Source organism: Chelmon rostratus, chromosome 12 (assembly GCF_017976325.1).
Source record: "Chelmon rostratus isolate fCheRos1 chromosome 12, fCheRos1.pri, whole genome shotgun sequence".
NCBI lineage: Eukaryota > Metazoa > Chordata > Actinopteri > Chaetodontiformes > Chaetodontidae > Chelmon > Chelmon rostratus.
The window spans coordinates 12,592,714-12,620,059 of NC_055669.1; the positions used below are offsets into that span (position 1 = coordinate 12,592,714).

General features: G+C 43.6%; 2 protein-coding genes across 2 annotated transcripts in view; both read right to left on the reverse strand.

Moving 5' to 3' along the window:
• Positions 1–1,169: 1,169 nt before the first annotated feature.
• LOC121614878 (circumsporozoite protein-like) lies at positions 1,170–8,819 on the reverse strand. Its single transcript, XM_041948968.1, has 3 exons — positions 8,801–8,819; positions 6,964–7,634; positions 1,170–1,403 (listed from the first exon to the last, which is right to left on the reverse strand). Exons 1-3 carry the CDS (start codon positions 8,817–8,819, stop codon positions 1,170–1,172), a joined length of 924 nt encoding a protein of 307 aa, XP_041804902.1.
• A 3,370-nt stretch (positions 8,820–12,189) lies between these two features.
• LOC121614879 (zonadhesin) overlaps positions 12,190–27,346 on the reverse strand; it is a 41,368-nt gene continuing 26,211 nt past the window's right edge. The window contains exons 2-23 of the mRNA XM_041948969.1: positions 24,206–24,603; positions 22,900–23,464; positions 22,568–22,764; positions 22,090–22,473; positions 21,445–21,737; positions 20,598–20,863; positions 19,876–20,013; positions 19,510–19,766; positions 19,287–19,371; positions 18,473–18,691; positions 18,198–18,335; positions 17,501–17,757; positions 17,264–17,348; positions 17,114–17,170; positions 15,653–15,850; positions 14,917–14,965; positions 14,323–14,527; positions 14,002–14,158; positions 13,674–13,902; positions 13,502–13,568; positions 12,531–12,660; positions 12,190–12,332 (exon numbers count right to left, since the gene is read on the reverse strand). Coding sequence (XP_041804903.1) covers positions 12,190–12,332; positions 12,531–12,660; positions 13,502–13,568; positions 13,674–13,902; positions 14,002–14,158; positions 14,323–14,527; positions 14,917–14,965; positions 15,653–15,850; positions 17,114–17,170; positions 17,264–17,348; positions 17,501–17,757; positions 18,198–18,335; positions 18,473–18,691; positions 19,287–19,371; positions 19,510–19,766; positions 19,876–20,013; positions 20,598–20,863; positions 21,445–21,737; positions 22,090–22,473; positions 22,568–22,764; positions 22,900–23,464; positions 24,206–24,603 — 4,517 coding nt within the window. The remainder of the gene's footprint in view (positions 12,333–12,530; positions 12,661–13,501; positions 13,569–13,673; positions 13,903–14,001; positions 14,159–14,322; positions 14,528–14,916; positions 14,966–15,652; positions 15,851–17,113; positions 17,171–17,263; positions 17,349–17,500; positions 17,758–18,197; positions 18,336–18,472; positions 18,692–19,286; positions 19,372–19,509; positions 19,767–19,875; positions 20,014–20,597; positions 20,864–21,444; positions 21,738–22,089; positions 22,474–22,567; positions 22,765–22,899; positions 23,465–24,205; positions 24,604–27,346) is intronic.

Sequence of the window (27,346 nt, forward strand, 5' to 3'; positions counted from 1 at the left end):
ACCCCACGCCTAAGATGTGCACTTAATTCCAGGATTAATTTAATTGGACCCTGTGGTCTAAATGTGCCAGAATCACTACTGCCAGCATAATTAAACTTTTGACCCATTGTCCTTCTTTTAAGTGTAGGAATATGACAAACCCTGTCTAGCCAGTAGGAACTGCCTTGAATTGTTTTCAGCTGCTCATCCTGCTCCAGCAGTTAACTCTCATATTGCTGAAGAAATATGTGGCTTTATGTTATTTTATTACTTTAGGCTAATTTACTCAATTTTAACAGATTACTCTGTTGTTTCTGAGCGTTGTGCCGCCTGTTGTCACAGTTTATCCGCAGTCAAACTGATGCTTCCAGTGGCTGAAACATGAGCCCCTTTCTCAGGTGGGTTTGATGTGTCTGATAGTTGCAGTGCAGCTCTCACAGTTCTGCTGGAGAAGGGTCTGGGATATAAACTGTGAGAGAGAAGACACTCACTGATAAGATGAGCAACAGAGTTGTGCACAATACTGTTTATGTGATCCTGTAACTGCATGATGTATATATTTATGTTGTTTGTACTTACATTAGATACAGCCTGTAACATCAAATCCTTATTTTCCTCACTACTGGATAAAACAGAAACTTTAAGGTGAACCGTCACTATTTCAGCATCTGAAAAAAGGAATATGTAAATAGAAATTTATTTACCATTCAAACTGCTTCATCACTGAAGTACATGTGACTGACTGTACCATTATCTGAGCTGGTGGTGGCCTTGGGGTCTTTGCTTTTGTTGGAAACTTTAGATTTGCTCCCATCTGCTGGTAAAGATGTGAAACTACTAGTGTCAACAGTTGTGCTTGTTCCTGTCAGTGTTGTCCCTGCCATGAGGACAAGGAAACTGTCAAAAGCCTGAGGTGTTGAGTGAGCATGCCAAAGGAGGTGACTCACTAACTCAGTATCATTGCTGACTCAGACCCTGATGCAAACAATAATAATAATAATAAAAAAGATTTGACAAAAAATTTGCCAATGCATTTTCAGCACTGACAGAAAGAATGAACGTCTTCCTTTCAATGTACTTCTTCAAATGTGAATTTTGGAATAGTCTTAAGCAGTAACAATCACAATGACCAACCTGGAGCTGTGGATGCTGAGGTTGTGAGGCCATCTAATAGTGTCGTTGTGGTACTACTACTCTTTTGACTGGTTGCTGTTGTAGTGGACATTATGGACACTGATCCTGTGCTCACATCTAGCAGTGCAGTAGTGCTGCTTGTTGGGTAGGTTGTTGCTCTTGAAGAGACTGCGGATGGCAGGGATGGACTGATATCTGTCGATGCACTGCTGTGTTTTGTTGTGGGTGTTGTAGTAAGAGAGCCTGGCAATGCTGAAGTTGTGCTGGTGTCTGCTAGCGTAGAAGAAGTACTGGTGTTTGTTTTGCAGGGTGCCAGAGAAATAGAGAATGTAGTTAATGTTGTGCTAACATCTGCTGGTATACATTTACTTCCGTTGGTTGTGTTTGGCGGTGTCGTATCAGAGGCTGTAGATGCTGAAGTTGTTCTAATGTTTACAAGTGTAGAGGTAGTGCTGCTCCCTGCTGTGCTGGGTGCTGAATTATCAAAGACTCCGGAAGATGACATTTGGTTCGTATCTGCTGATGTATATGTAGTGCTTCTATTTATTATGCTGGCTGCTGTAGTAGCAGAGACTGTGGATGCTGAGGCTGTGCTCACATCCTGTGCTGTAGATGTAGTATTGCTTCTTGTTTGGCTGGTTGCTGACACAGTGGATGTTAAAGTTGTGCTAATATCTGCTAACATAGTGGTACTATTGCTGTTTTTTGTGCTTGGTGCTATCGTGACAGAGGCTGATGAAGTTGTGCTGTTATCTGCTGGTTTGGATATACTGTTGCTTGTTTGGCTGCTTGATGTGGTAGCAGAGACTACGGATGCTGAAGTTGTGAGCACTTCCAGCAGTGTAGATGTTCCAGCGCTACCTGTTTTGCTGGTCGCTGTAGAATCAGACACTGTGGATGCTAAAGTTGTGCTGATATCTGCAGTCATAGTGGTAGCATTGCTGTTTGTTGTGCTGGGTCCTGTCGTTACAGCGGCTGATGAAGTTGTGCTGTTATCTTCAGGTTTAGATGTACTGTTGCTTGTTTGGCTGCTCGATGTGGTAGCAGAGACTACAGATGCTGAAGTTGTGCTGACTTCCAGCAGTGTAGATGTTCCAGCGCTACCTGTTTTGCTGGACGCCGTAGAATCAGACACAGTGGATGCTAAAGTTGTGCTGATATCTGCAGGCATAGTGGTAGCATTGCTGTTTGTTGTGACGGGTACTGCCGTGACAGAGGCTGATGAAGTTGTGCTGTTATCTGCCGGTTTAGATATACTAGTTCTTGTTTGGCTGCTCGATGTGGTAGCAGAGACTACGGATGCTGAAGTTGTACTCACTTCCAGCAGTGTAGATGTTCCAGCGCTACCTGTTTTGCTGGTCACTGCTGAATCAGACACAGTGGATGCTAAAGTTGTGCTGATATCTGCTAGCATAGCAGTGGCATTGCTGTTTGTTGTGCTGGGTGCTGTCGTTACAGCGGCTGATGAAGTTGTGCTGTTATCTGCAGGTTTAGATGTACTGTTGCTTGTTTGGCTGCTTGATGTGGTAGCAGAGACTACGGATGCTGAGGTTGTGAGCTCTTCCAGCAGTGTAGATGTTGCAGCACTACCTGTTGTGCTGGTTGCTGTAGAATCAGACAGGGTGGATGCTAAAGTTGTGCTGATATCTGCAGGCATAGTGGTAGCATTGCTGTTTGTTGTGCTGGGTGCTGTCGTGACAGAGACTGATGAAGTTTTGCTGTTGTCTGCAGGTTTAGATGTACTGTTGCTTGTTTGGCTGCTTGATGTAGTAGCAGAGACTACGGATGCTGAAGTTGTACTCAAATTTAATACCGCAGATGTTGTGCTAGGTGCTGTTGAGACCGTGAATGATGAAGCTGTGACATTATTTGCCAGTTCAGATGTGGCACTGTTTGTTGTCCTGGACTTTCTTGCCACTGCAGTGGTAAGATCTGTAATCAAGGCACAAAGAGTTGCACTATAAATCTTAAACCCTATCTCACTCTCAAATCCGAAACTGACAAAATTCTATACAATTCTACTTTTTGTGGTCACTCTCACTTACGTTGTGTGCAGGTTGGCTTATAGTCGGGACAGCAGTCGCCAAATATCACACAAAACTCATCACAGAAACAGCCCCTGAAGCAGCTGGGGCTTTGGCCAGAGCAACACAGAATGGGTGGACCTGCACAGCCTGCACATACAGCACACCTGTATAAAAGATCAACACTGTACCCATTCATAACTGTAACTTCAGCATGTTATTTCAAGATCACTGAGGTGACTTACAAAATCATTATCAATGGTACAGCAAGGTGATAGCACAGCTTGTGTTATAGCAGGGAGTATAGTTGTAATGGTAGTAGTAGTTGTAATTAAGAGTCTCTTGATGGAGGTGTCTGTGAAATATTTTGTGGCAGCATGTCAGAGCTGTTAGTTTCCAGGGACAGGTAGGCAAGGATTTCTCCAAATTGGAATGAGAGTGGTGAAAATGTTTGATACGTCTTTGTTGGATGCAGCTCAGAGACACGTGGGGTTTAGGTGGAGGCAGAATATATTGGACTGGATGAATGGGAGCTGTGAAGTGATGTGGTGGATATTACCTGTTGGCGTGGTGCTGGGAGCTGCTATTTGAGCTAGAAAATGGAAAGGGACAGTGACATGCCATTTCACTGGAATTCAGGAAAAAACATCATTTAAGTTAAGCTTTTGCTCTGCATTAAAGAGAAGAAGACTGGCATGGATGTCACAGTGAACCGACTGGTGCAGCTGAAGTGGGCATTGCTCTTGTTCAGTCTTCCCTGTAAGATGTGACACTGATGGTTTTCAGACAGCTAGATACACTCAGTTGCCCTTCAACACTTAGAGAAAGGCTGATTTCCAGGTGCAACAGAAGATCACAAAAGAGTCTTTGGAAGACTAGTACTTGTTCAATGAATTACATCTAGACTTTGTCTAGATTACATGGCATTCATGTCATTTTCAATGTAAGATCTGGAGACACACAAAAACATGTTCATTCAATATAGTGAAATGAGCGTAGTTGACATTGATTCTTTTGACAGTTTTCTCCACATTTCCTTCCTTTCCCCACTGGTCACCTGTGTCTGTATAACTAGCAGTTCTCTGAATGGTGTCACTTACCATCATCAAGACTTAAAACTTTTACATAATTAAACCTGTTTTCTTAATTAAGATAAGAACTGAATTAGTGATCTGTAATTGTTAGTGCCTATTTATTAAGGTAATTTTCACACTTAGGTCAGGACAATTAACACTTCATCAGCATGTAGTATGATAACACATGGATGCTGTTTACTTACTACTTGAATTGCTTATGACCTATAAACCAAGTCAGTGATTAATTTAAAATAAAACTAAGCACCCGAGGACAATAGCCTGTCATGACCCGTGCCATGCACGGCGGTTTAGTTTAGTTTTTCTCTTGTTGATCTTTCGCCTTGTTCCTTGTAAGTGTTCATTGTAGTGTCTTCTTTGTTCAGGTTCGTTTCTCTGTTCTACTGTGTATTCCTAATGTCCTCATAGTCATGCCATGTTTTATGTTAGAGTTCTGTATTGTCTTAGTCTGTACCCTTGCCCTGTTTGTTCGTATTTTGTTAAGTTCCCCATTGTGTCTTGTCTTTGCCTGGTTTTGGTTACCTCCTGTTTTATTTTGAAGGTTCATGTTATGTGTCTTTTGTTACTTTACTTCCTGTGTTTTCCCTCCCGTGTGATTGTCTGATCGTTCCCACCTGTGCGTCATTAGTGTTTGCCCCTAGTGTATTTAAGTCCGTGTCTTCCCTTTGTCCTTGTCGGGTCATTGTCTGTGTAACCTTGCTGCCACCCATCTTCACCATAGTCATAGTTCTACCCTAGTTCCTTAGTTCCAAGAGTGTTGTCTTGTTTCATGTAAGTGTTTCATGTTGCGTTTCCTTTGTTCCTGTCCGCGTTTCTGTTCAGGTTTGAGTTGTTCCTTGTTTCGACTTTGTCTTTACTTGCCACAGTTCTGGTTTGTTTATCGCCGTGTTCTTGTCTTTGTTCATGTCTTGTCGTATGTAGAGTCCGCGTCCTTATTGTTGTCTGCGTTTCCCTCGTTAGTTATCGTTCCCTGCCATGTTCTTTTCATAGTGTTATTTGTTTGTTACATTATAATCTAGTTTCTGTGTTCTTGTCTTAAGTTATAGTTTAGCCGATTTATTCTCCTCGTTTAAGAGCGATTTTCTGTTTATTTACTTTTGTTATTCAGATTCTTGTTCCTCAATTTGCTAGGAGTGCATTTTGAGTTGTTAGTTTCTCTTACCAAGTTCTTCAGTTGGTCAGTCCGTTTCATAGCCTTTTGTGTTTTCCTCCTTAAGGAGCGTTTTTGGTTTTCTAGTTTTGTAGCCATAGTGTTTTAGTTTTGTCATGTTCTATGTTACCTCCTGTTGCTAGTCTTGGTGTCTTTAGTAGTCTTGTTCTAAGTTAGTTAGTTCTTGTGCTGTCCCTGTTCCACCCATGCCCCGTTGCGTTTATTGAGTGTGTTAATTAGTTTCCTTAGTTGTAGGTTTTCGTTGTCTCAATAAATTTATTAATTACAATCTAGCCTGTCCCTTGGTTTGTCTGTGTTCATGTCCTGATTGAGTTTTCCTTTTATTGTATTATCCATAGTCTTGCCCTGTGTGTTAGTGAGTTCCTTGTGTTGTCCTAGTCTTGTCTCGTTGTGTTGCGTGTTGTTAATCCATGCTTCCCGTTGTGTCTGCACCTGGGTTCAACCCTTAAATTCACCCCTAGTTCCCCTCATAGTCTCCCTTAAGTCCCCACCTTCCTGACAGAATGACCCGACCAAGTATGAACCCAGCGGACATAAGTTTCTCGTCCGACTCGGAGATAGACTTAGATGACCTCCTGGATGTTCCATACTGGGGACCACCAGTGGTTTTCAAAAGATCCTCCTCGGGGGAGAACCGCCCGCCTCAGGTCTTGTACAGAGCCGATCCACTATACAGCTCTGATGAGGACTATATTCCGGGTGCCCGGTTCTGGGGATTTCTGCCGGTTCCCGATCCTCCTGCGAGGAGGAAGCGGAGATCCCGACGACGGAAGGTGTCGGCTAGCCAGCCTGCCATTCCCCCGTCGTCTCCAGTGTCCGAGTGGCCCTCACCCCCCGCAACTCAGCCAGCACCTTCAAGGAGGAAGCGGAGATCCCGACGACCGAAGGGGTCGGTTAGCCGTCAGTCTGCTAGCCCCCTGTCGTCTCCAGAGCCGCCGTCGCAGCTGTTGCCAGAGCTGCTGCTGTTCCCGCCGCCGCCAGTTCCAGAGCCGCCAGAGCCGTTGCTGCTGTCGCCGCCGTCTGAGCTGGTGCTGCCGCCGGAGCCGCTGCTGCCGCCAGAGCCGCCGTCGCCGCTGCTGCCAGAGCTGCTGCTGTTGCCGCCGCCGCCAGTTCCAGAGCCGCCAGAGCCGTTGCTGCCGCCGCCGTCTGAGCTGGTGCTGCCGCCAGAGCAGCTGCTGCCGCTGCTGTCGCCTCCTGGGTTGCCGCCGCCGCCGTCTCCTGGCCTCGAGCTGCCGCTGCCGCCGCCTCCTGACCTCGAGCAGCTGATGCTGCCGTCTCCTGAACCTGAGCTGCCGCCCCCTGACCTCGAGCTGCTGGTGCTGCCGCTGCTTCCTGTCCTCAAGCTGCTGCTGCTGCTGTTGCCGCCGCCGCCCGAGCTGGTGCGGCCGCCGCCGCTGCTGCTGCCGCCGCCACCTTCTGACCTCGAGTTGCTGCCGCCGCCGCAGCCTTCTGAACCGGAGCTGCAGCGACCACCTCGACCAGGATTACAGTCCTCCTTGCTGCCGGCCCCCTGTCTGGCTGCCATGTTGCCGGCCCCCTGTCTGGCTGCCATGTTGCCGGCCCTCTGTCCTGTTGCCATGTTGCCGGCCCTCTGTCCTGTTGCCATGTTGCCGGCTCCCTGTCCTGTTGCCATGTTGCCGGCCCTCTGTCCGGCTGCCATGTTGCCGGCTCCCTGTCCTGTTGCCATGTTGCCGGCTCCCTGTCCTGATTCCATGTTGCCGGCTCCCTGTCCTGTTGCCATGTTGCCGGCTCCCTGTCCTGTTGCCATGTTGCCGGCCCTCTGTCCGGCCCCCTGTCCTGTTGCCATGTTGCCGGTCCTCTGTCCGGCTCCCTGTCCTGTAGCCATGTTGCCGGTCCTCTGTCCTGCTGCCACGTTGCCGGCACCCTGTCCTGTTGCCACGTTGCCGGCACCCTGTCCTGTTGCCATGTTGCCGGTCCTCTGTCCGGCTCCCTGTCCTGTAGCCATGTTGCCGGTCCTCTGTCCGGCTCCCTGTCCTGTAGCCATGTTGCCGGTCCTCTGTCCTGCTGCCATGTTGCCGGCACCCTGTCCTGTTGCCACGTTGCCGGCACCCTGTCCTGTTGCCACGTCGCCGGCCCCCTGTCCGGCTGCCATGTCGCCGGTCTCCTGTCCGGCTGCCCCGCTGCCGGCCTCCTGTCCTGCGGCCTCATCACCAGCTTCCAACCTTGTTGGTCGTCGCTGGCCTCCAGAGGGGATCCGCCCTCGCCGCCGGCCTCCAGAGGGGTTCCGCCCTCGCAGCTGGACTCAATGGAGGTTCCGCCCTCGCCGCCGGCCTCCAGAGGGGTTCCGCCCTCGCCGCCGGCCTCCAGAGGAGTTCCGCCCTCGCAGCTGGACTCAATGGAGGTTCCGCCCTCGCCGCCGGCCTCCAGAGGGGTTCCGCCCTCGCCGCCGGCCTCCAGAGGGGTTCCGCCCTCGCCGCCGGCCTCCAGAGGAGTTCCGCCCTCGCAGCTGGACTCAATGGAGGTTCCGCCCTCGCCGCCGGCCTCCAGAGGGGTTCCGCCCTCGCTGCCGGCCTCCAGAGGGGTTCCGCCCTCACTGCTGGCCTCAACGGAGGTGTCGCCCTCGCCACTGGCCTCAATGGAGGTTCTGCCTTCGCCGCAGGCCTCCAGACAGATTATGCCTTGGTCTTTGGCCACTGGCCAGACCACCGGAGAAACTTTTGCCTCAGTGTGACTTTAAGTTCCCCCTCCAGATCCCCTCCACGCACCCTGTTGGATTTGGACTCTTGAACCTTTTGGACTTTGTGTTAACCTGAACTCTGAGTTTCCCCTCCCCCCACCCTGTTGGACTTTTGAACTCTTTGGACTATGCCTTAGCCTGGACTTTGAGTCCCTCCTCCAGATCCCCCTCCACCCACCCTGCTTGACTTGAACTGTTGGACTCCTTTTGTTTCATGTAGGGACATCTGGGATCTGTCCCTTAAGGGGGGGGTTCTGTCATGACCCGTGCCATGCACGGCGGTTTAGTTTAGTTTTTCTCTTGTTGATCTTTCGCCTTGTTCCTTGTAAGTGTTCATTGTAGTGTCTTCTTTGTTCAGGTTCGTTTCTCTGTTCTACTGTGTATTCCTAATGTCCTCATAGTCATGCCATGTTTTATGTTAGAGTTCTGTATTGTCTTAGTCTGTACCCTTGCCCTGTCTTGTTCGTATTTTGTTAAGTTCCCCATTGTGTCTTGTCTTTGCCTGGTTTTGGTTACCTCCTGTTTTATTTTGAAGGTTCATGTTATGTGTCTTTTGTTACTTTACTTCCTGTGTTTTCCCTCCCGTGTGATTGTCTGATCGTTCCCACCTGTGCGTCATTAGTGTTTGCCCCTAGTGTATTTAAGTCCGTGTCTTCCCTTTGTCCTTGTCGGGTCATTGTCTGTGTAACCTTGCTGCCACCCATCTTCACCATAGTCATAGTTCTACCCTAGTTCCTTAGTTCCAAGAGTGTTGTCTTGTTTCATGTAAGTGTTTCATGTTGCGTTTCCTTTGTTCCTGTCCGCGTTTCTGTTCAGGTTTGAGTTGTTCCTTGTTTCGACTTTGTCTTTACTTGCCACAGTTCTGGTTTGTTTATTGCCGTGTTCTTGTCTTTGTTCATGTCTTGTCGTATGTAGAGTCCGCGTCCTTATTGTTGTCTGCGTTTCCCTCGTTAGTTATCGTTCCCTGCCATGTTCTTTTCATAGTGTTATTTGTTTGTTACATTATAATCTAGTTTCTGTGTTCTTGTCTTAAGTTATAGTTTAGCCGATTTATTCTCCTCGTTTAAGAGCGATTTTCTGTTTATTTACTTTTGTTATTCAGATTCTTGTTCCTCAATTTGCTAGGAGTGCATTTTGAGTTGTTAGTTTCTCTTACCAAGTTCTTCAGTTGGTCAGTCCGTTTCATAGCCTTTTGTGTTTTCCTCCTTAAGGAGCGTTTTTGGTTTTCTAGTTTTGTAGCCATAGTGTTTTAGTTTTGTCATGTTCTATGTTACCTCCTGTTGCTAGTCTTGGTGTCTTTAGTAGTCTTGTTCTAAGTTAGTTAGTTCTTGTGCTGTCCCTGTTCCATCCATGCCCCGTTGCGTTTATTGAGTGTGTTAATTAGTTTCCTTAGTTGTAGGTTTTCGTTGTCTCAATAAATTTATTAATTACAATCTAGCCTGTCCCTTGGTTTGTCTGTGTTCATGTCCTGATTGAGTTTTCCTTTTATTGTATTATCCATTGTCTTGCCCTGTGTGTTAGTGAGTTCCTTGTGTTGTCCTAGTCTTGTCTCGTTGTGTTGCGTGTTGTTAATCCATGCTTCCCGTTGTGTCTGCACCTGGGTTCAACCCTTAAATTCACCCCTAGTTCCCCTCATAGTCTCCCTTAAGTCCCCACCTTCCTGACATAGCCTAGTATAGCAGCAACTTAATTTTGAATTTACTGCACTTGTGAGCACTGAACTATTTATCATTATGTTTTGGAATAATCCAATCAGCTGAGTCATGTAGTATTAAAATATTTAGTAATTTCTATTAGGTTTTTACAATCAAGTCAAAGAACAATAACATCAAGCTTACAAGTTAAATAAGATACAAAGTTACAACAGGGTTGTAACTTTATCAGTTACAATCAATTATGTATAATGAGATAACTAGGCCATGACTTTGTTAATTTAACCATCCATTATTAAATGTGATAATGTTTCACTCACCATCATCGAGAGGTAGCAACACAAACAGGAGAAAGAAGTGCAATGCAAACCTGTCCATGACTGTGTGTGGCTGCCGAGTGTAACCAGAGCTTATTTATACACGCATATGAACATCACAGACATTCAGAAACACACACTTACCACAGGTACACTCCTGACAAGAATAATCCTATTGTCTGACAGAAAAAACATCTTGTCTTCAGGGAATACTATCCTGTTACAGGCATTCTGTAACAGTCTGTCTTTCTGTAATGATTAGACTTTATGTAGTTCCACAGGTAGATAATGGGCTCCACATTCAGACTGTAGATATTTCAAGAATGTAGTTGGAGCTAAACTTGCTAAACCACTTAAATGGTGACACAAATCCAACTATACTGTTTATTTGAGCAGTGCAACAAGTGCAAGCAAATTTGAATAATCATCTATTGCACATTGAATTTCTTTACAACAGTATCAGATAGTAATAAATAATCAATTTACAGTCATGCATAATCACTTGTTTCAGTGTGGCCATTTACGTGTAATATAGGCATACAATATATGGACAGCTGTACATATAGTTTGCATGGAAATGACACAAACAAAAGTATGATACATTATCACAGAGTACAAAGATTTGTTCAAAAACGATAGAGATGATAGAGAATGAGATGAGTCACTGTATATACTCTATAGTAAAAATAAAAATAATAGAATAGATAAACAATCAAAATCCCCAAATAGTGCAGCATCATTAGTAGGCAGTCTTTTTTACTATGGTACACTCTTTGTATATTAGCAAGAAGTAGTCATCATCCTGTATTTATTGTCTTGAGAAGCTGGAGATAAAAAACAAAATAAAAACTGGACATCATTACCACTGGTTGTTTTTATGCCAAGTCCTGTTTGGGACAGGTTTGGGAGGGGGTGTGTTGTCTATGGAAAAAATAAAATCTATCTAATGAAATGAATTCTGTCTGTTCTTATTTCATAATGTGACAGATATTATGGAGTAGGGCTGCATGATTTTGGAAAACAATGATGTTGTGATATATAGGCGTATTGTCATGAGAAAAAATCCCCCAAATGTCATTGAATACAATACATGCATTGTGTTATTTATGTACAGTAAATAATTAAAAATCATAATTTTCATCATTTGGGTACAGTATCACACTATCCTCTTCCAACAAACAACCCCCTCCCCTCCCACTGTGCTTCCACAACACTTGGTTCAGCCCCTTGACACCCCTTCAGAAATCAGCTTGGACTCCTCCACTTCCGGATTCATGTATGCAACTCTGACGCTGGCATGGACAAGTGGACGGAGAATAGGTAGAACGGTATTGGGGGGAAAACAACACATTTCTTAAAAACACAAATGGACTTGTGTATCAAAGTTGCATCATTCACACGTAATCAATTTCTAACGATGTTCAAATGTATGCTTAATCTGCATGGTGGAAGATAAACAGGCCCCCCAGCGTGGTTGCAGATGGGACATTTCTCAAAGCCAAGCAAGAAACAAATTTATCCACAGTATATGCTGGCAAGATGTCAGTACTAATAGATATGGATACAGCAAATTTTGTGTGTGTACTATGGTTATTAAGCATTTCTTACATTAGGGCACAGACCGGCCCCTTTATCTTTCAACCAGTACCGAGAAGAGGTGTCGCTGACAACGGGAGTACATGCACTCAAAATGCGCCTCACGTAAATGAACGTCTTCCTTTAACATCCAAAACAGGCAGTGGTCATTTTCAGATTGTGGCCGGTGACTATTGGGCCCTGCTTTGGTTGCAATATGACTGTAATATCAGATGGACTTTTCTTGTAGATTGATCACAGGAAATGAGAACCTTGCAAGTTTTCCTCCTGTATCAAGGAGCAAAAAAGTTGGAGCATGAGTGAGTGTGCTTAGTATGTGTTGGAGTTGATTTGCCTTACTTGGCATTGAGCATCCTGCAATGTGGCTATTGCACATATGCTCATCCCACTGCCAATGCTGAAACAATATATTGTGCAGCCCTAGTGTGGAGTCTTCTTGTAAACTGCCACAATCAAGTTTCTGCTAGTGGTTAAAACCTCTACAGGGTATTTTTAAGTGTCTCATCCTTACTTCCATCTGATATTCACACTCTCCAGCTCTCTCCAAACTCTTGAACACTTCTGGCCCTGGTACCATCTGGCTTCATCAAGTCATTCCACTTTTGACTGTCAAAGTTCCCACACAGACCTCCCACCTTCCTTTTATATACGCGTGGTAGAATGATCTCTGCAGGCACAAAATCAACACAACATTACAATGTGAATTAACTCATTGTATAGCTTTTCCCCAGAAAAAGTCACTTACATTGACATGGGATGGAATGATGAATTGTGATTTCAAGGATTTGTTATGAATCCTGCAAGATCCAGGACTACTGCTAATTCTATTAGACTTGTATTGTTTAATGAGGTGACAATTAGATACCTGCTGTGCTGTGTCCATCAAACTTCACTGAGAGGCCAAAGTCTGTCTTCAGGTAGATGTGAGAAGAATGTTCATAGATGTTTAGACCAGCAGTTGGTGAAACAGGACTATTGCTTCTCCTTCCGTCCACCTGGAAGGAGGCAGAGAAGGGGATGTGTATGATTATGTATGCTGGGTGCAGGGATTCACAAAATGGCTCTCGGGATGACATTGTCAGTCGGTAGATCAGTTCAGCACTGTTCAGACTGAAATATCTCAACATCTATCGGATGGATTGGCATGGAATCTGGCGCAGACGTTCGTGGTCCCCACAGGACCATAAGTTAGCACTTAACTTTATGTTAAATGCTAATTAGCAAATGTTACTATGTTAAACTAAGGTGGTGAGCACGGTAAAAATTATACGTTCTCATCATCTACAGGGCTGCTTTCATGAATGTAGACGCTTAGTCTAGTTTGACTATATTTAAAGGTCTCAGATATTGTTGAAAGTTGTACATTCAAGCTCGAATACCAATGTTCTTTGGTTATTTAAATACAATATACTAGCTACTAGCTCAGACTGCTTTTTTTACTTGGATGATAAGGTCTCATTCCTAAATATGTGTAATGTTGATATTTCAGCTTTTTTTTTACATGCTCGCTCTTTCTCTCTGTCTCTGTCTCTGTCTCTCTCTCTCTCTGTCTCATACACACACAAGCATGTATCAAGTGCCAATAGGGAAATAACATATGACAGAGCATAATTTAGCACATTGCACATAACACATCATCTGCCTCACTGCTGTCGTAACACCTCACAGAGGAAATGTGAGGGAGTGCTGGTTATTTCCCTCAGCGCTTTCACAAATGTTTGTGGGTGGGCAGAAATCTGATATTATCCCTTGAACAAAATATTGTGTCTGCTGGAAAGGTGCCACAGGAAAATTAGATGGAGGCAGCATGTTCCTAGAAATGCCCTTGATACTTACAACCAGCCGCCGTTTCTTCTTGAACTCCACAGTGTGATTGTACACTCTGATTTTAATCTCTTCTAATCTGTGGTGTTCGTCATGAGCTTCACTGTCATCATCATCATCATCATCATCATCATCATCATCTTCATCGTGATCATCATCATCATTATCTTCATCATCTCCATGCCTGACTCTGTGACTGTGGTCTTCTTCAGTGCTGCTGTCAGCATGATGCTGACTGTCATCATCATCATGTACGGTGTGTGTATTGATGCCCTCGATGTAGACATCTGGAAGGTTATTTGGCATGTTTTTGGTCTGGACCAGCACGTATGAGTGCTCACCTTCGAAGTCATACTTCATTTTATCAAAGGTTCTGTAATCACCGTCTCTTGTGATAGAACACTCATTGAAGCCTGGGGAGCAACAAGTGTAGAGCAGTTTATCAATTACTAAGTAGGATGTGTGGTTCAGATACATCACAGTTGTATGTTACATGTTGGCATTTACAGCACCTGTAGAGTGGCAGTGATAGTCGCCCTCCTCATTTTGAAGGCAGACAGCATTTCCATCACACTCATCTTTCTCGTCGCAGTCAATGTTTCCCACGCCATGGTGTTTCTCACATTCACATTTCTGACTGCAGTGATTTGTGTACCAGACTTCATCAAACTGACCAGAAAGAAGAGAGTCATCATGCTGCTTGGACCTTAATCTCCACATGTACCATTTTTGGCAATAATGCTCTGTCTTTAAGATAGTAATTCTATGTATTTGAAAATCAACACTGCATATGACTTGTTCTATTGATGAAGAGTCACTCTGAACTGACTCACCTGATGCATGGCGCCATTCCTGTCCACACATCCACACATTTGGATAGGCACACAAATCCTTCCTGTTTGCACAAAGCCTTCATCACATGCACATCCCTGCTCACAACCCTCATTGTCACTACAGTGTGGTGGGCCATGCAGGTGTAGACAGGTGGGACTGCAGGCAGGGATGCAAGTGGTGTAATGACTGTTCTGTGGGCAAGAGAGTGCTATAGAGAGAGACACAAAGGTAGAGACATGGTGTATACTTAGTTATAAGCTTAAAATGATAAAAATGGTCTGTGCAATCAATGTGTACTGTATATATTGCATATTTCTAATCTATTTTTCATTTTTCTTAAAGTGTTATAGCTCACAGGTGAGTTTTGCCACAGTGCCTAACATGTGAGGTGTAAAGCGTACATGATTAAAAAACCCAGTCCGTGTTTAAACAGGGAAATGCAAACATATAACTTACTTGGTACAGCTGTAGTTGATGGCAGTGGTCTAGCTGTTGTTGTAGGTTGCGGTTTCAATGTTGTGGTGGGTTGCGGTCTAAATGTTGCTGTGGTCTCGGGTGTAAGTATTGGGGGTTGTGGTTGAGTTGTAGTCGTCGGTTGTGGTCTAGCGGTTGTTGGTGGTTGTGGCCTAGCTGTTGATGGTTGTGGTTTAACTATTGTTTGTGGCTGTGGTTGAATTGTGGTTGGTGGTTGTGGTCTAGTGGTTGTTGTTGGTTGTGGTCTAGTGGTTGTTGGTGTTTGTGACCTAGCTGTTGATGGTGGTTTTGTTGTAGTTGTGGCAGGAGGTCGTGGTCTATTTGTTGCTTGTGGCTCTGTTTGAGATGTGGTTGGAGGCTGTGGTTTAGCTGTTGCTTGTGGCTGAGTTTCACTTGGAGGTTGTGGCCTAGCTGTGGTTCGAGGTTGTAGTATAGCTGTTGTTGATTGTGGTTTAACTGTTGCTTGTGGCTGTGGTTGAGTTATGGTCGGTGGTTGTGGTCTAATGGTTGTTGTTGGTTGTGGCCTTGCTGTTGATGGTGGTTTTGGTGTAGTTGTGGCTGGAGGTTGTGGTCTATTTGTTGCTTGTGGCTCTGTTTGAGTTGTGGTTGGAGGCTGTGGTTTAGTTGTTGCTTGTGGCTGAGTTTCAGTTGGAAGTTGTGGTCTAGCTGTGGTTGGAGGTTGTAAAATAGCTGTTGATTGTTGTGGTTTAACTGTTGTTTGTGGCTGTGGTTGAGTTGTTGTCAGTGGTTGTGGTCTATTTGTTGCTTGTGGCTCTGTTTGAGATGTGGTTGGAGGCTGTGGTTTAGCTGTTGCTTGTGGCTGAGTTTCAGTTGGAGGTTGTGCTCTAGCTGTGGTTGGAGGCTGTGGTCTAGCTGTTGTTGGTTGTGGTTTAACTGTTGTTTGTGGCTGCTGTTGAGTTGTGGTTGGTGGTTGTGGTCTAATGATTGTTGTTGGTTGTGGTCTAGTGGTTGTTGGTGGTTGTGGCCTAGCTGTTGATGGTGGTTTTGGTGTAGTTGTGGCTGTAGGTTGTGGTCTATTTGTTGCTTGTGGCTCTGTTTGAGATGTGGTTGGAGGCTGTGGTTTAGGTGTAGTTGGAGGTTGTAGTATAGCTGTTGTTGGTTGTGGTTTAACTGTTGTTTGTGCCTGTGGTTGAGTTGTGCTTGGTGGTTGTGGTCTAGTGGTTGTTGTTGGTTGTGGTCTAGCGGTTGTTGGTGGTTGTGGCCTAGCTGTTGATGGTGGTTTTGGTGTAGTTGTGGCTGGAGGTTGTGGTCTATTTGTTGCTTGTGGCTCTGTTTGAGATGTGGTTGGAGGCTGTAGTATAGCTGTTGTTGGTTGTGGTCTAGCTATTGTTGATGGCTGTGATTGAGCTGTTGTTGTTGGTTGTCGACTAGCTGTGGTTGTAGGTTTTGGTCCAGCTGTTGTTGATGGCTGTGGTTGAGCTGTTGTTGGTTGTGGTTTAACTGTTGTTTGTGGCTGTGGTTGAGTTGTGGTTGGTGGTTGTGGTGTAGCTGATGTTTGTGGCTGCGGCTGAGTTTCAGTTGGAGGTTGTAGTCCAGCTGTGGTTGGAGGTTGTGGTCTAGCTGTTGCTTGTGGTTTATCTGTTGTTTGTGGCTGTGTTTCAGTTGGAAACTGTGGGTGAGCTGTGGTTGGAAACTGTGGTTGAGCTGTGGTTGGAAACTGTGGTTGAGCTGTAGTCAGTGGTTTTGGTTGAGCTAAGGTTGTAGGTTGTGGCCTAGCTGTTCTATTTGTATCTGGCTGAGTTTTAGTTTGAGGTTGTGGTCCAGCTGTTGTTGTTAACTGTGGCTGAGCTGTTGGTGATTTTGGTTGAACTGTGGTTGTAGGTTGTGTTCTCGCTGTTGTTGATGGATGTGACTGAGCTGTTGGCGGTTGTGGTCTAGCTGTAGTTATAGGTTGTGGTCCAGCTGTTGTTAATGACTGTGGCTGAGCTGTTGTTGGTGGTTTAAGTTGAGCTGTGGTTGTAGGTTGTGGTCTAGCTGTTGTAGATGGCTGTGGTGGAGCGGTGGTGGGTAACTCTGGCTGACCTATTGTTGGTGGTTGTGGATTGGCTGTCGCTGGAGGCTGTGGTCTAGCTGTTGTTTGGGGACCAGTTGTAGCTGTTGTTATTGGGCTTGATGTTATTGGTAGCTGTGGTCTTGTTGGGAGATCAGGATTGGAGGTTTGTGGGTCACAATCAGTTGCGGCTATGGTTGTTGTGGCGGTGGTTGTTGTGAAGGTCGATGGTGGCTGTGATTTTGATGAAGTTGATGCTTCTGGTTGTGTAGCAGTTGAGCTGTGTGCAGGTTGAAGCTCTGGACCTTCTGTTGCAGCTGGATTGAAGGTTGTGGAAGTAGGGCTTGTTGGTTTAGCCAGATCTGTAACAAGATTTCACATCAAGTAAGTCGCATCAGTTTTCAGTTATGAGAAAAATTGTGTATAAATTGTATGTACCAGTAGGACAGAATCACCTGCGCAATGCCCATGATGAAGTGATACATCATCTATGGCCACATCAGAGTGATCATTTGAACCTCGTCGGCCCTCAAAAATGATCTAAAATTAAGTACAGAGGTTTATACAGGGCACAATATCCCTATCATGGCATATAGATTGTTGTTCTAGTTAGTACACCATTAATGTTTTGCTGTGCAAGTTTCTAACTTAAGACAGTCTCGGAGGAGAAACATATTTGGTTGGTGACTCACCTGAAAAGTTCCAGTTGTTGTCAAGTCCACCTGAGCCAGGTGCCACATATTTCCTTGATCATTCCTCCTCCACCAAACGGCGTCAGCCTTTCTGTCCTGGAGCAAGTAGACATGGAGGCCCATTGTATCAGATGAACCGTACATATGGTACCAGAACTGCAGACACTGAAGACCAAGGTCAGAACACTCCGAGCTGATAAGATGAGCCGTGTCCCCATATGTCATGCTGCTTGCTTCGATGTAAAGATAATGGCCATCTGATCAAGAACATAAGTGTTAGATAAGTTAAAGTAATGCAAAGCAAATTTTCTTAGATAATGTTATGCATTCTCATTTTATTTTAAAATGAAGGCGTGCCCAATTGCAGCTCAAACTGGTTTCTAAATGTTGACAATGTAAATGTATTTTAAACACTTAAAGGACAAAAAAAATCCTAAGCAGTAGCTTTACAGGCACATCGTCAGGAGGACAAAGCAAAAGAAAAAGAATATTATTTTGATGAAACACATCAGGAACCCTTGGTCAGACAGTGTTTATCAGTCTACCATTCTGGTTTGACAAGGAAGAACTGCTTCAACAATAGTTTTTTTTCCAGTTATAGGTGTAACTGTGTTTGATCGGTGAAGAGTGTGCTGTTCATTTTATCCCCGACAGTTAAACTACGGTTTTGCTTGGCTTGTGTCAGAAAGTTAATTACCTCCCGTGGTGTGATCTGAAGAAGGGCCAGTCATCATAGTAGGAGTGGAGCCGCTATGCCTTGTCCAATCAACAACATCAGCAAGAAGTTGACTCCACTGACATAGATCTTGTTCAAAATTACAGTGGAGTTGGCACACTGGAAACAAAGGTCAGACATGTCTTTAGATCACTGATGCAGTAATTCTGAAATCACGAAAACTGGATGTGGAAAGAATAAATTATGGTGCTGCTATAGAATTAGCACTGAACCTGAATGTGATGGTGGTCTGTTACCTGAAGGTTTAGTCACATTGTCCTCATTAATTAAGTTGGTGGTTTCTTCCATTACGGAAGGTATGGTGACATTCGCTACAGGGGGCTGAGCTGTTACAGGGAGCTGAACAGTAACATTAACCAGAGGAGGCATGGGAGCTGCAGTGGTCGGAACAGGGACACTTGGAGCTGTGTTGTTTCCATCAGGATTTAGAGGATTTGTCACAATACCACTCATATCTGCAAGAGTACAAGAAAGGTTGATAACTTCAAAATTTTCAAACCATTATTAAGCTACACCACTGGAACCATTTTGCCATGTCTAGTCAAAAGCTGTGATCATCTGATTCCAGCTACAAAGGTTGCTGCCGAAGCTACAGTCAATATTGCAGACTGCAACGGAAACATTTGCAAAACATTAACACAAAACAAGTATTGAAACCCTTATGCAACTTCCTGAAAAATTAGATAAGCCTTAACTTCAATTGCTATTAAAATAGTACATTCAGTATTTATTGGCCTATGCACAAATGTTAATATGTAACCATGTTTCAGATATCTGATGCAGAAACAAATGGCCCATAAAATATTGCTTCCTCTGCACTTACCTGGGTGAGAGAGGAGGATTTCTGCAGTTGTGTAAGGAAGCTCAGTTCCACTAACCAGGCCAGGGATGAAGTCTAAATGAAACGATTATCGACTTTGTTTAAACCATGACAAATCTGGTATGTCCTTAATGTATTTGCACCATTAAAAATCTAACCATTAAAGTTATAATACAGTATATCCTCAATTACACATTCAATTTTATATTCACCTCCTTGCTGAATGTCACCTGAGCATGAGCCAAGGTGAATGGAAATGTCATCTATGGCCACATCTGACTGAGCATTAGAGCCTCGAATTCCTTCCATTATAATCTGAGCGAGGTAGTAGAAAAAAATAATGTGTCACTGTACAGAATAAGATCATTAGTCCTTGCAACAAATGTCTGCAACATTCAAACAGCACCTTGTCGGCCCAGACATTGTGAGTATGTTGTATATTGTCAGACTTACTTGGAATGGACCAGATACCCTGATGTCAATATATACTTGATGCCATACTGGTCCCTGGTTGTTCATCATTGACCAGAGCTTGGTTGTTTTATTGTCTTTGAGCAGGTAGATATTGATGGCCATAGCTGCAGCTGAACCATACATATGGTACCAGAAGTGCAGGCAGAGTGGGCTATTATAATGGCACATTGAGCTCAACAGACGGGCTGAATCTCCTTGGTTTACATTATCTCCCTCAATGAACATGTAGAAACCAGCTAGAGGAATGTTGAAAATAGCACAATAAACATGAAAAAAAAAAAAAAGAAAATAATAAGATGTAGCAACACAACATATGTGATGTCAGGGCCTGACATTGAGTTTTACCTCCAGTGGTGTGATCTTGGTTTGGGCCAGTTAGGTTTGATGGCGTTGGTCCTGAATTTCTTGTCCAGTCAAAACTGTCTTTTATCAATTGCCTCCACCCACACAGATGTTTTTCGAAGTTGCAATTCAGGGGGCAGGCTTTGAAAATGCATATGAACACAATGGAAAGGATTATGTAATATTACAAGCTAATTATCTGGAGGTTAATTTCCATATAAAAAATACGAATTTATTTTTAAATGAATCATCCACAAAAATATGATTTCATTCAATCTATACATAACCAAGTTTAATCAATTGTATTTAAATGCATTTATATATAAGATATCTTTAAATCCACAGCTTTTGGAGACAAGGTATTCAAATGTAATGTTTGGTTGGGAAATAATTATGAATTGGCCCATGACACTGATTATCCAGTGATAAAACAAACAAACAAAAAATAGGTGAACTCGGGCAGGGCTCTAGGCAGTTGCCTTATGCAATGGGCTGTGTCATAATTACAACAAAAAGCAGGAGAGTTTTGAAGATATTATTGATAAGAGAATCAATAAGTAAGAAATACAGGAGATGAAACTGAATGACTTAATCTAACTGGGATTTGGTTCTGATTAATCAAATTTTATTTTGTTAAAAAAAATAGATATTTAGTCACAAGCAATGTCATTACACATACATTTTGCAGAAATCACAGAATAACCACGACTGACTCAAACACTCACCGCAGGCTGTGTCTGCCTGCCAGGGTGGAAGATCCACTCCTGACACCTGGCATGCTGCTGCATAGGACTTCAGAGATTCACACAAGGTGTGTTGGTCACCACTTGTGGCACAGTAGTCAAAGACACAACTATTGAGGTAGATGCTTGGGTGAACGTGTTCATGACAGGGGTTGAAGGCATCCCCTAGCAGTGTGTAGCACTCACTGTAGGCGTCATTCTCCTCATCATAATCACAGATTTTGGGTTCATTTGGCTGGGCAATACATCTGGAGAACAATGTTTAGACAACAAATAAAGATCCAGACATTTGGATTTGGATTTATTGTGTCACTTAAGACTAAGCAAACCTTAGACTATTAATTAGGTAGTAATCAATATGGTAATTGTGTTTTTATCTGGTTATTAATAAACTAACCACTCAAGCCATGCTGTGAGATTGTGTGCATGATAATGGATTATTACTTACCTCTTTGTAAAGCACAAACAACTACCTCTACACACAAGATATTTCAGATACGTCTGCACTGGGGCACAGTGGTGATTTGAGCTAAATCGGTGTACTAACATGCTCACAATGACAACGCTAAGGTGCTGGTTGAGCAGCTATAATGTTTTTCATGTTCATGATCTTAGATTAATGTGTTAGCTATCATTTGCTAATTAGCACTTAACACAAGAACAGCTGAGGCTGGTGGGAATATAAGTAGTGCTAGGATGGCTAGAAAAAGAATTTTCTCATCTGCTGTTGAATAATATGTTTTTCCTTTTGGAGGTACTATAATGTTGCACCATTCATGTAATTTGTACTAAAATGTGTGCAGATACCCTGTATAATAGAATAACTTACTCATTATTGCCTGGCACCCTCCAGCTGTCACCAAACTCAAATGGCCCAGTAGCGTTTTGGCCTCCTGGTGTTACAAAGTCATCATCCTGTTGTTCAGAGTAGGTGCCACACAGTCCACACAGTTCATACTTGTAGCTCTCATCCACCTGCAGGAAGAGTCTGTTTTGCCCGTCTATCATCATTCTGAGGCCAAAGGTTGTCTCCAAGATAATATAGTTCTTCTTCATGTAGACCCATACTGAGCCATATGTGCCATTGTTGGAATAGGGGAGTCCGACACGGCCATTATTCACCTAAACAGAGGACAATCTATCATTTGTTTAGAGTTTATACATGAAACAGCACTGTTTTGTTTAGTTTTTATACTGGGATAGTTAGTACAACTAATTAGTTACCAACTGCTTGTTCAGGGCAAAGTTAAGTGGGTCAGTTTTTAGTTTTTGTATTATTTAAGGCCCCAAAGGGCCCCAGAGATACATGTCTGACCCCTGTAAACATTGGTGTGATGATGCTAAAGTCATTGGCCGCTGTCATTAACAGATTGACACTCCTTTGTTGTAACCTTTGTTACATGCTATAAAAGAGTTGCATTTTGGATAGTTTGCTATATAGAGAATTACAAGGGCTTTTCATACTTACGTAGACCTCCCCGCTCTGATTCATAGTGAGGTTCAGACCCTCAACCTGAAGAGCCACAGCTTCCAGTTTGGACAAGGTGACGTTCTGAAGCGGAGGATGCATGTTGTGCCCAGTCACAGTGAACTGTACTGAGCTTTCTCCTCCACATGTGGTAGTGAGGGTGTAACTGCAGCCTCCTTGAAAATCATAAGCCATCCCATCAAAGGTGATAAAGTGTGGATCACCATACACACTGCAGGTGGTGGGACTGAAAGGGAAGCAGCCTTTGACCCCATCCTTGACCTTACAAACCTCATTTTCTCCGCATTGCATTGTTGTGCACTGCATGTCATTATCACCCATGCACCTGCACTGCTGCACACACTCGCCTTCCAACAGTGTTTCTCCTTTCTGCAGGCAAAAGGGAGTTGTGTGAATAAATTCTAGCAATATGGAAGCGAATAGGTGAATATGAAATTGTTCCCTGTTCATTTACCCCTCGTACCTCATAGTGCTTTCCACTATACCAGCACCCACAGTCCTCTGCTGGGACACACTTTCCCCCGCTGAGTTTGAAGCCAGAGTCACACTCACATCTTTCCTCACAGCTTCCACAGGAGCCAGCTGTATCCATGCTAGAGCATGCTTCGGGACAACCATCAGCGCATGAGTTAAAGTGGCTATTCTCACCACACTGAAGGGCTAAGAAGGGAGGAAAGAGAAGAGAGCATGCCCGTAACTGTTATTGTATTATTACCTACTGTATAGTCATTATTTGACACCATTTCCCTCAACACGGGCAAAGAAACTAAAGGTGGAAGAGATAAAGCAACATACGGCAGAATGTAGAGTTTCTCCATATGGGTATAGCAACTCCAGCCTCCTGGCAGATATCAGCATAAACCTGTAATGTCTCACATAACACCGTTGGGTCACCATGAGTAGAGCACATGCTGGCCACACAGCCCCTGAAGTAGCTCTCTGCTCCCACAACTGATTCACAGTCAGCGAAGGGCCCAGTACTAGAGAGGAGACCTCCACAGTACAGCTCACTGGCATATTTGGCCTCCTTCAGTGGGTCACACTGATGAGGTACTAGGAAGGTTTCACAGGAGGCGGTGGTTTGTCCAGTCTGCCAGCTCTCAGCCACAGCTGTAGCGTCTTGGACATTTGTGCCAACGGGCTGTCTGAAGTCATCTCCTCTGAGTTGGTTAAAGTTTCCACACAAGCCACAGACATGATCAGAGTAAGTGGGAGGCAAGTTGACATGGACAGCACCTGTGTTGTCATATATGACGGAAAGTCCAAAGTTGGTTTCCAGTATAACAGCAGCGGGGTTGCTCTTGATGTCAGCAGCACCACTGCTGAGTTTCAGTGGAAGCTTCTTCCAGACCCCATTAACCTGAAGAACAGTTTAAGTTTTAGACTTCCTTTCCAGCTGTCATCAGCAATATGGTCTTACTCTATCTGGCAGTTTGCCTAAAAAGTGGCATTCTGGTGATAAATGGTGTATATTGAGAATTGATCAGGCTGATAAGCCCTGTATGCATTCAGGATGTTATGCCACTGAACAGTGCACTTAATGATAAACTCAGTTTATCAGTAGAATGGGCTGCAGATATGGGAACTGCTTGATCCAGTACATTACACAGCTCAACACTCATTACAGCATAATGGCAAGATGCCACAAGACTGAAGTTGTACAGGCAGTACTTAAATTATTTTGAAGTTTAGGGAGCAATGTTTTAAATGGGGAACAGGAATACTGTATATGTTTAAAGGGGGAAAAAATACACAAACAGGCTATGGATTGTTTGGTCTGTGAGTCACTATCTCTTTTAATTGTGAAAGATTTAAAATACTCATACTGTCCATGTGATGTCACGTCTTATGATAAACAGCTTTGCTAAGAAAACTCAAAGACATAACATTAAATGTCAATGATAAGGATTATTGGGATCTTTAGGCCAAGGAATTCTAACATTAGTTTAACAGTCATTCAAAGCTGCTTTCCCTTTGTAAATGAAACAGGGTGGTGTGGCAGCATAACATTTTAGCATTTGCCACCTGTACATACATTGGCAGATGCTATTAACACATTAACTACCTCCTTAAATCTGTATCTCAGGTTAAAGTAACTCACCACAACCCGGTGTGTCTGCCTTTTCAGGAGGGACACTCTGAAGTTCCTTATTTCCACAATGACCCGTTGAACAGTTGGCAGAGATGAGTTCCCGTTCTGCTCATTGACCACTTCCACACTGAACGTGGGCAGGGTCTCAGTGGGTGAGCAGGTTTTAGCCAATGTGTAGGTGCAGGGTGCTGTGAAGCTGAACAGCACTCCATCAAAAGTGCTGAAGTCTGTGTTACTGTGCATGGTGCACGTCCCAGAGGCAGAAATCCCACTGGAGCGTCCTCTTTGAGGACCACAGATTTGGCCCGTAGGGCACCGATAGGGAGAACAGGAGAGCTGGCCAACAGAACAGAAGCAGCGGGTGGACTCATCTGTCCATAACTCTGTGTTCGATTCACACTGGTGTCCTGTGGGGGATGTGACCGCATAATCAATCACTTTATAATCATAACACCATCTGGCTAGGAATAACGGATCAGTAACATTAATGAATTATTATTATTATGTCAAAATAATAATTTTGAAAAACATTCCTACCACCTTACTAGACTTGTGAACTTATGAAACATGGTAAATTAAAGAGTCTTTTATATCTTAAGTGGGTTTTGTGATATCGGATCTTATCCAGTTTTGTGTTATGAGAGTAATGTTTAATGGTTTTGCACACACATTGTCATCACCTTTTGTACCTGAATATGGAATGAGTTTTCATTTTTCATTAACTGATAGGACCAAAACGTAGGCTGTTGTAAAAGAAGAGTAAGAGAATATTTACCACATGAGCCTCTTCTGACACCCATCCGATTAAATGCGACCTGTTCCTCCGTGGACACTGCTTGAACTGCTTTGAATACAACCTGATATAAAAACAGATGATCTTTTTGAATATATAAATGCACTATGTTTTAATTTGCCAATGAAGTTCAATTGCAAAGTGTGGTTATATGCCATTTTACCTGAGTCCCTGCATCATTGATGTTCAAAGGGACAAACACTTGTCTCCAGGAATCCCTGGGGAGGGCAGGTGATGTCCAGATTTGCACCAGACCGGCGCTACTTTTTAGCAGAACGTGGAGTTCTGACCCTTTAGCTGCAACCGGGGGCAAGTACCAAAACTCCAGACAAGCCTCGCCTTCCAGCCCCAGTGGACCACTCTCTAAAATATTTAGTGCAACATCCTCTGGAGGTGAAAAGGCCAGTAAGACAATTTAATACACAAGTGGCTTTCATCCGTAAAATAGAAAGTGACTAAACTATTTTTTTCAATCGATCCAACATTAACACTTTTTTTCTAAAGTATACATTCAGTGACCTCATTACTCCGTTCTTTTTAAATCACACAATATAAATGGTAAAGTATATTTTTAACTACACAGGTTAGGAATGAGCTTTTATGTTGCATCATAATTTTAATCACATTGGAAACAGCAGACCAGTCCCTCGTCTTTGTTATTGTAATAAAATAGGAAGTACATCTGTTGTCGTGCAATTATCATTAAATGCAAAATAGCTGCTTAGAGTGTTTTGTGCTAAATTTGAACCCTAAGTGCAGGCCCTCTACTTTGATTGCCCCTGGGAGAGCACCAGGCTATAAAAGATTATTAGCCTGCTTCAGATCAATTAGTGATAGGCAGCGAGGCACGGACACAGTCACAGCCTGTCTGTAGAAAATAAAACAGAACTGTGGCCTGGTGTTCCACATCCCCTCCAAAAGGGTGGGACACAATTAAAGGTTGCCTCAGTCAAATGATCTGTGTGCCAAATTCAATTCATAACTGAATTGAACTGTAACCGAGCTTGATGACATTAGAATTTGGCTTTCAATTTCTTCATTTCATTTAGTTAATCAAATCCATTGCTGTACTATTGTGCAGTAAATATTATCTTCTGTACCTGTTGCAGAAGAAGTTTGTTGGCCCCTTGTCCAGTCACATATTGGATTGTTCTGTTTGTCGAAGAAACACTGTGTGACATATTCTACAAAAGAAAAGAAAGGAGTCATAAATAGCAATATATCTCTCTCACTATGTGGATTTCAATCCTGATTGTTAAGACAATATGGTCACATTGAATTATTGGAGCATCTACAGGTCTTCATACCTGAGTTTGCCCTCCAGTCTGGTAAAGTAACCAATGAAATGTCATTGTCAGCCCTGAAATAGCAGAACGATTGCCATGAATTAATAATATACCTGATTTATTTGAAAACAAGATCCTGTTCACAAAATTAACATGACCAGAACAACAATATTTTAAATAATCTGACAGTTAAAAGTTGAATACTCTTGAGTCCCACCTGCACTGAGTCCCTGTCTGAGTTAGAAAGAAGAGAGTCACTGTGACCAACAAATCTGTGTGGATGCCTCCAAGCATGGCTGATCCGTTAACGGCAGCCTCTCAGCCGCTCTCCCGTTGCTAATACCCTCTCTCTCTTTGATGAATTGAAGAATGAGTGATGAGCAGAAACTGCTGTGGAGCTTCTCTGTGGAAACGCAGCTTATGTGATCCCGTCACTGCCAGCACAGAGGTGTGGGCCCTCTTGTGTCATTCTGAGAGCAGAGCGACAGGCTTTAGGCATTTATAACCCGTTCCCTGGCCAGGTAACTCCAGCAATGGGCGGAGAAACAAGACTGGAGGACAGGAAGACACGAAAGGGGTTGGACTACGTCTGTGGTGTGAAAATATTCCAAAAGTGGCAACAGCAGCGAACACAGTTACAGTAAATAGTGATAGGCAAGGTCAGGGTTTAGTGTTGCTCAGTCAGAGAAATCACAGAGACCAAGGTGATCCCACATTGCTAAGAAAAATAAATGAATGATTTCAAAAAGTGATGTATGTTTTTTTTTAACACATCAATTGAGTGTCTTCTATTGACTTCTCATTGCTCATATAAAAGCTGTATTTGGCAAGGGCCAAAAATGATCTATTAGAGATTTTCAGTGGTTATTGGACATAGTGAGGTAAAGTTTTAATGGTTTTGAAGTACAAAACATGTGGGATTTTGACACTTGAGTTCTCCACTTGAGCCTGCTGTAGGTACCAGGGAAAAGTCAAATGGTTCATGTAAAGTCTGCAGTCTACAAGTGTTCAAAGATTGTACTGGGTACAAAAAGGTAGAAAGAAAAAACATGGTGTTGTAGTTTGTAGCTA

Coding starts and splice junctions, on each gene's coding strand:
- LOC121614878 (XM_041948968.1), bottom strand. Junction 1,404..6,963: donor ACATGGCAACAGGACAGAGG/GCCGGCAACATG, acceptor AACAAACACCAG/TACTTCTTCTACGCTAGCAG.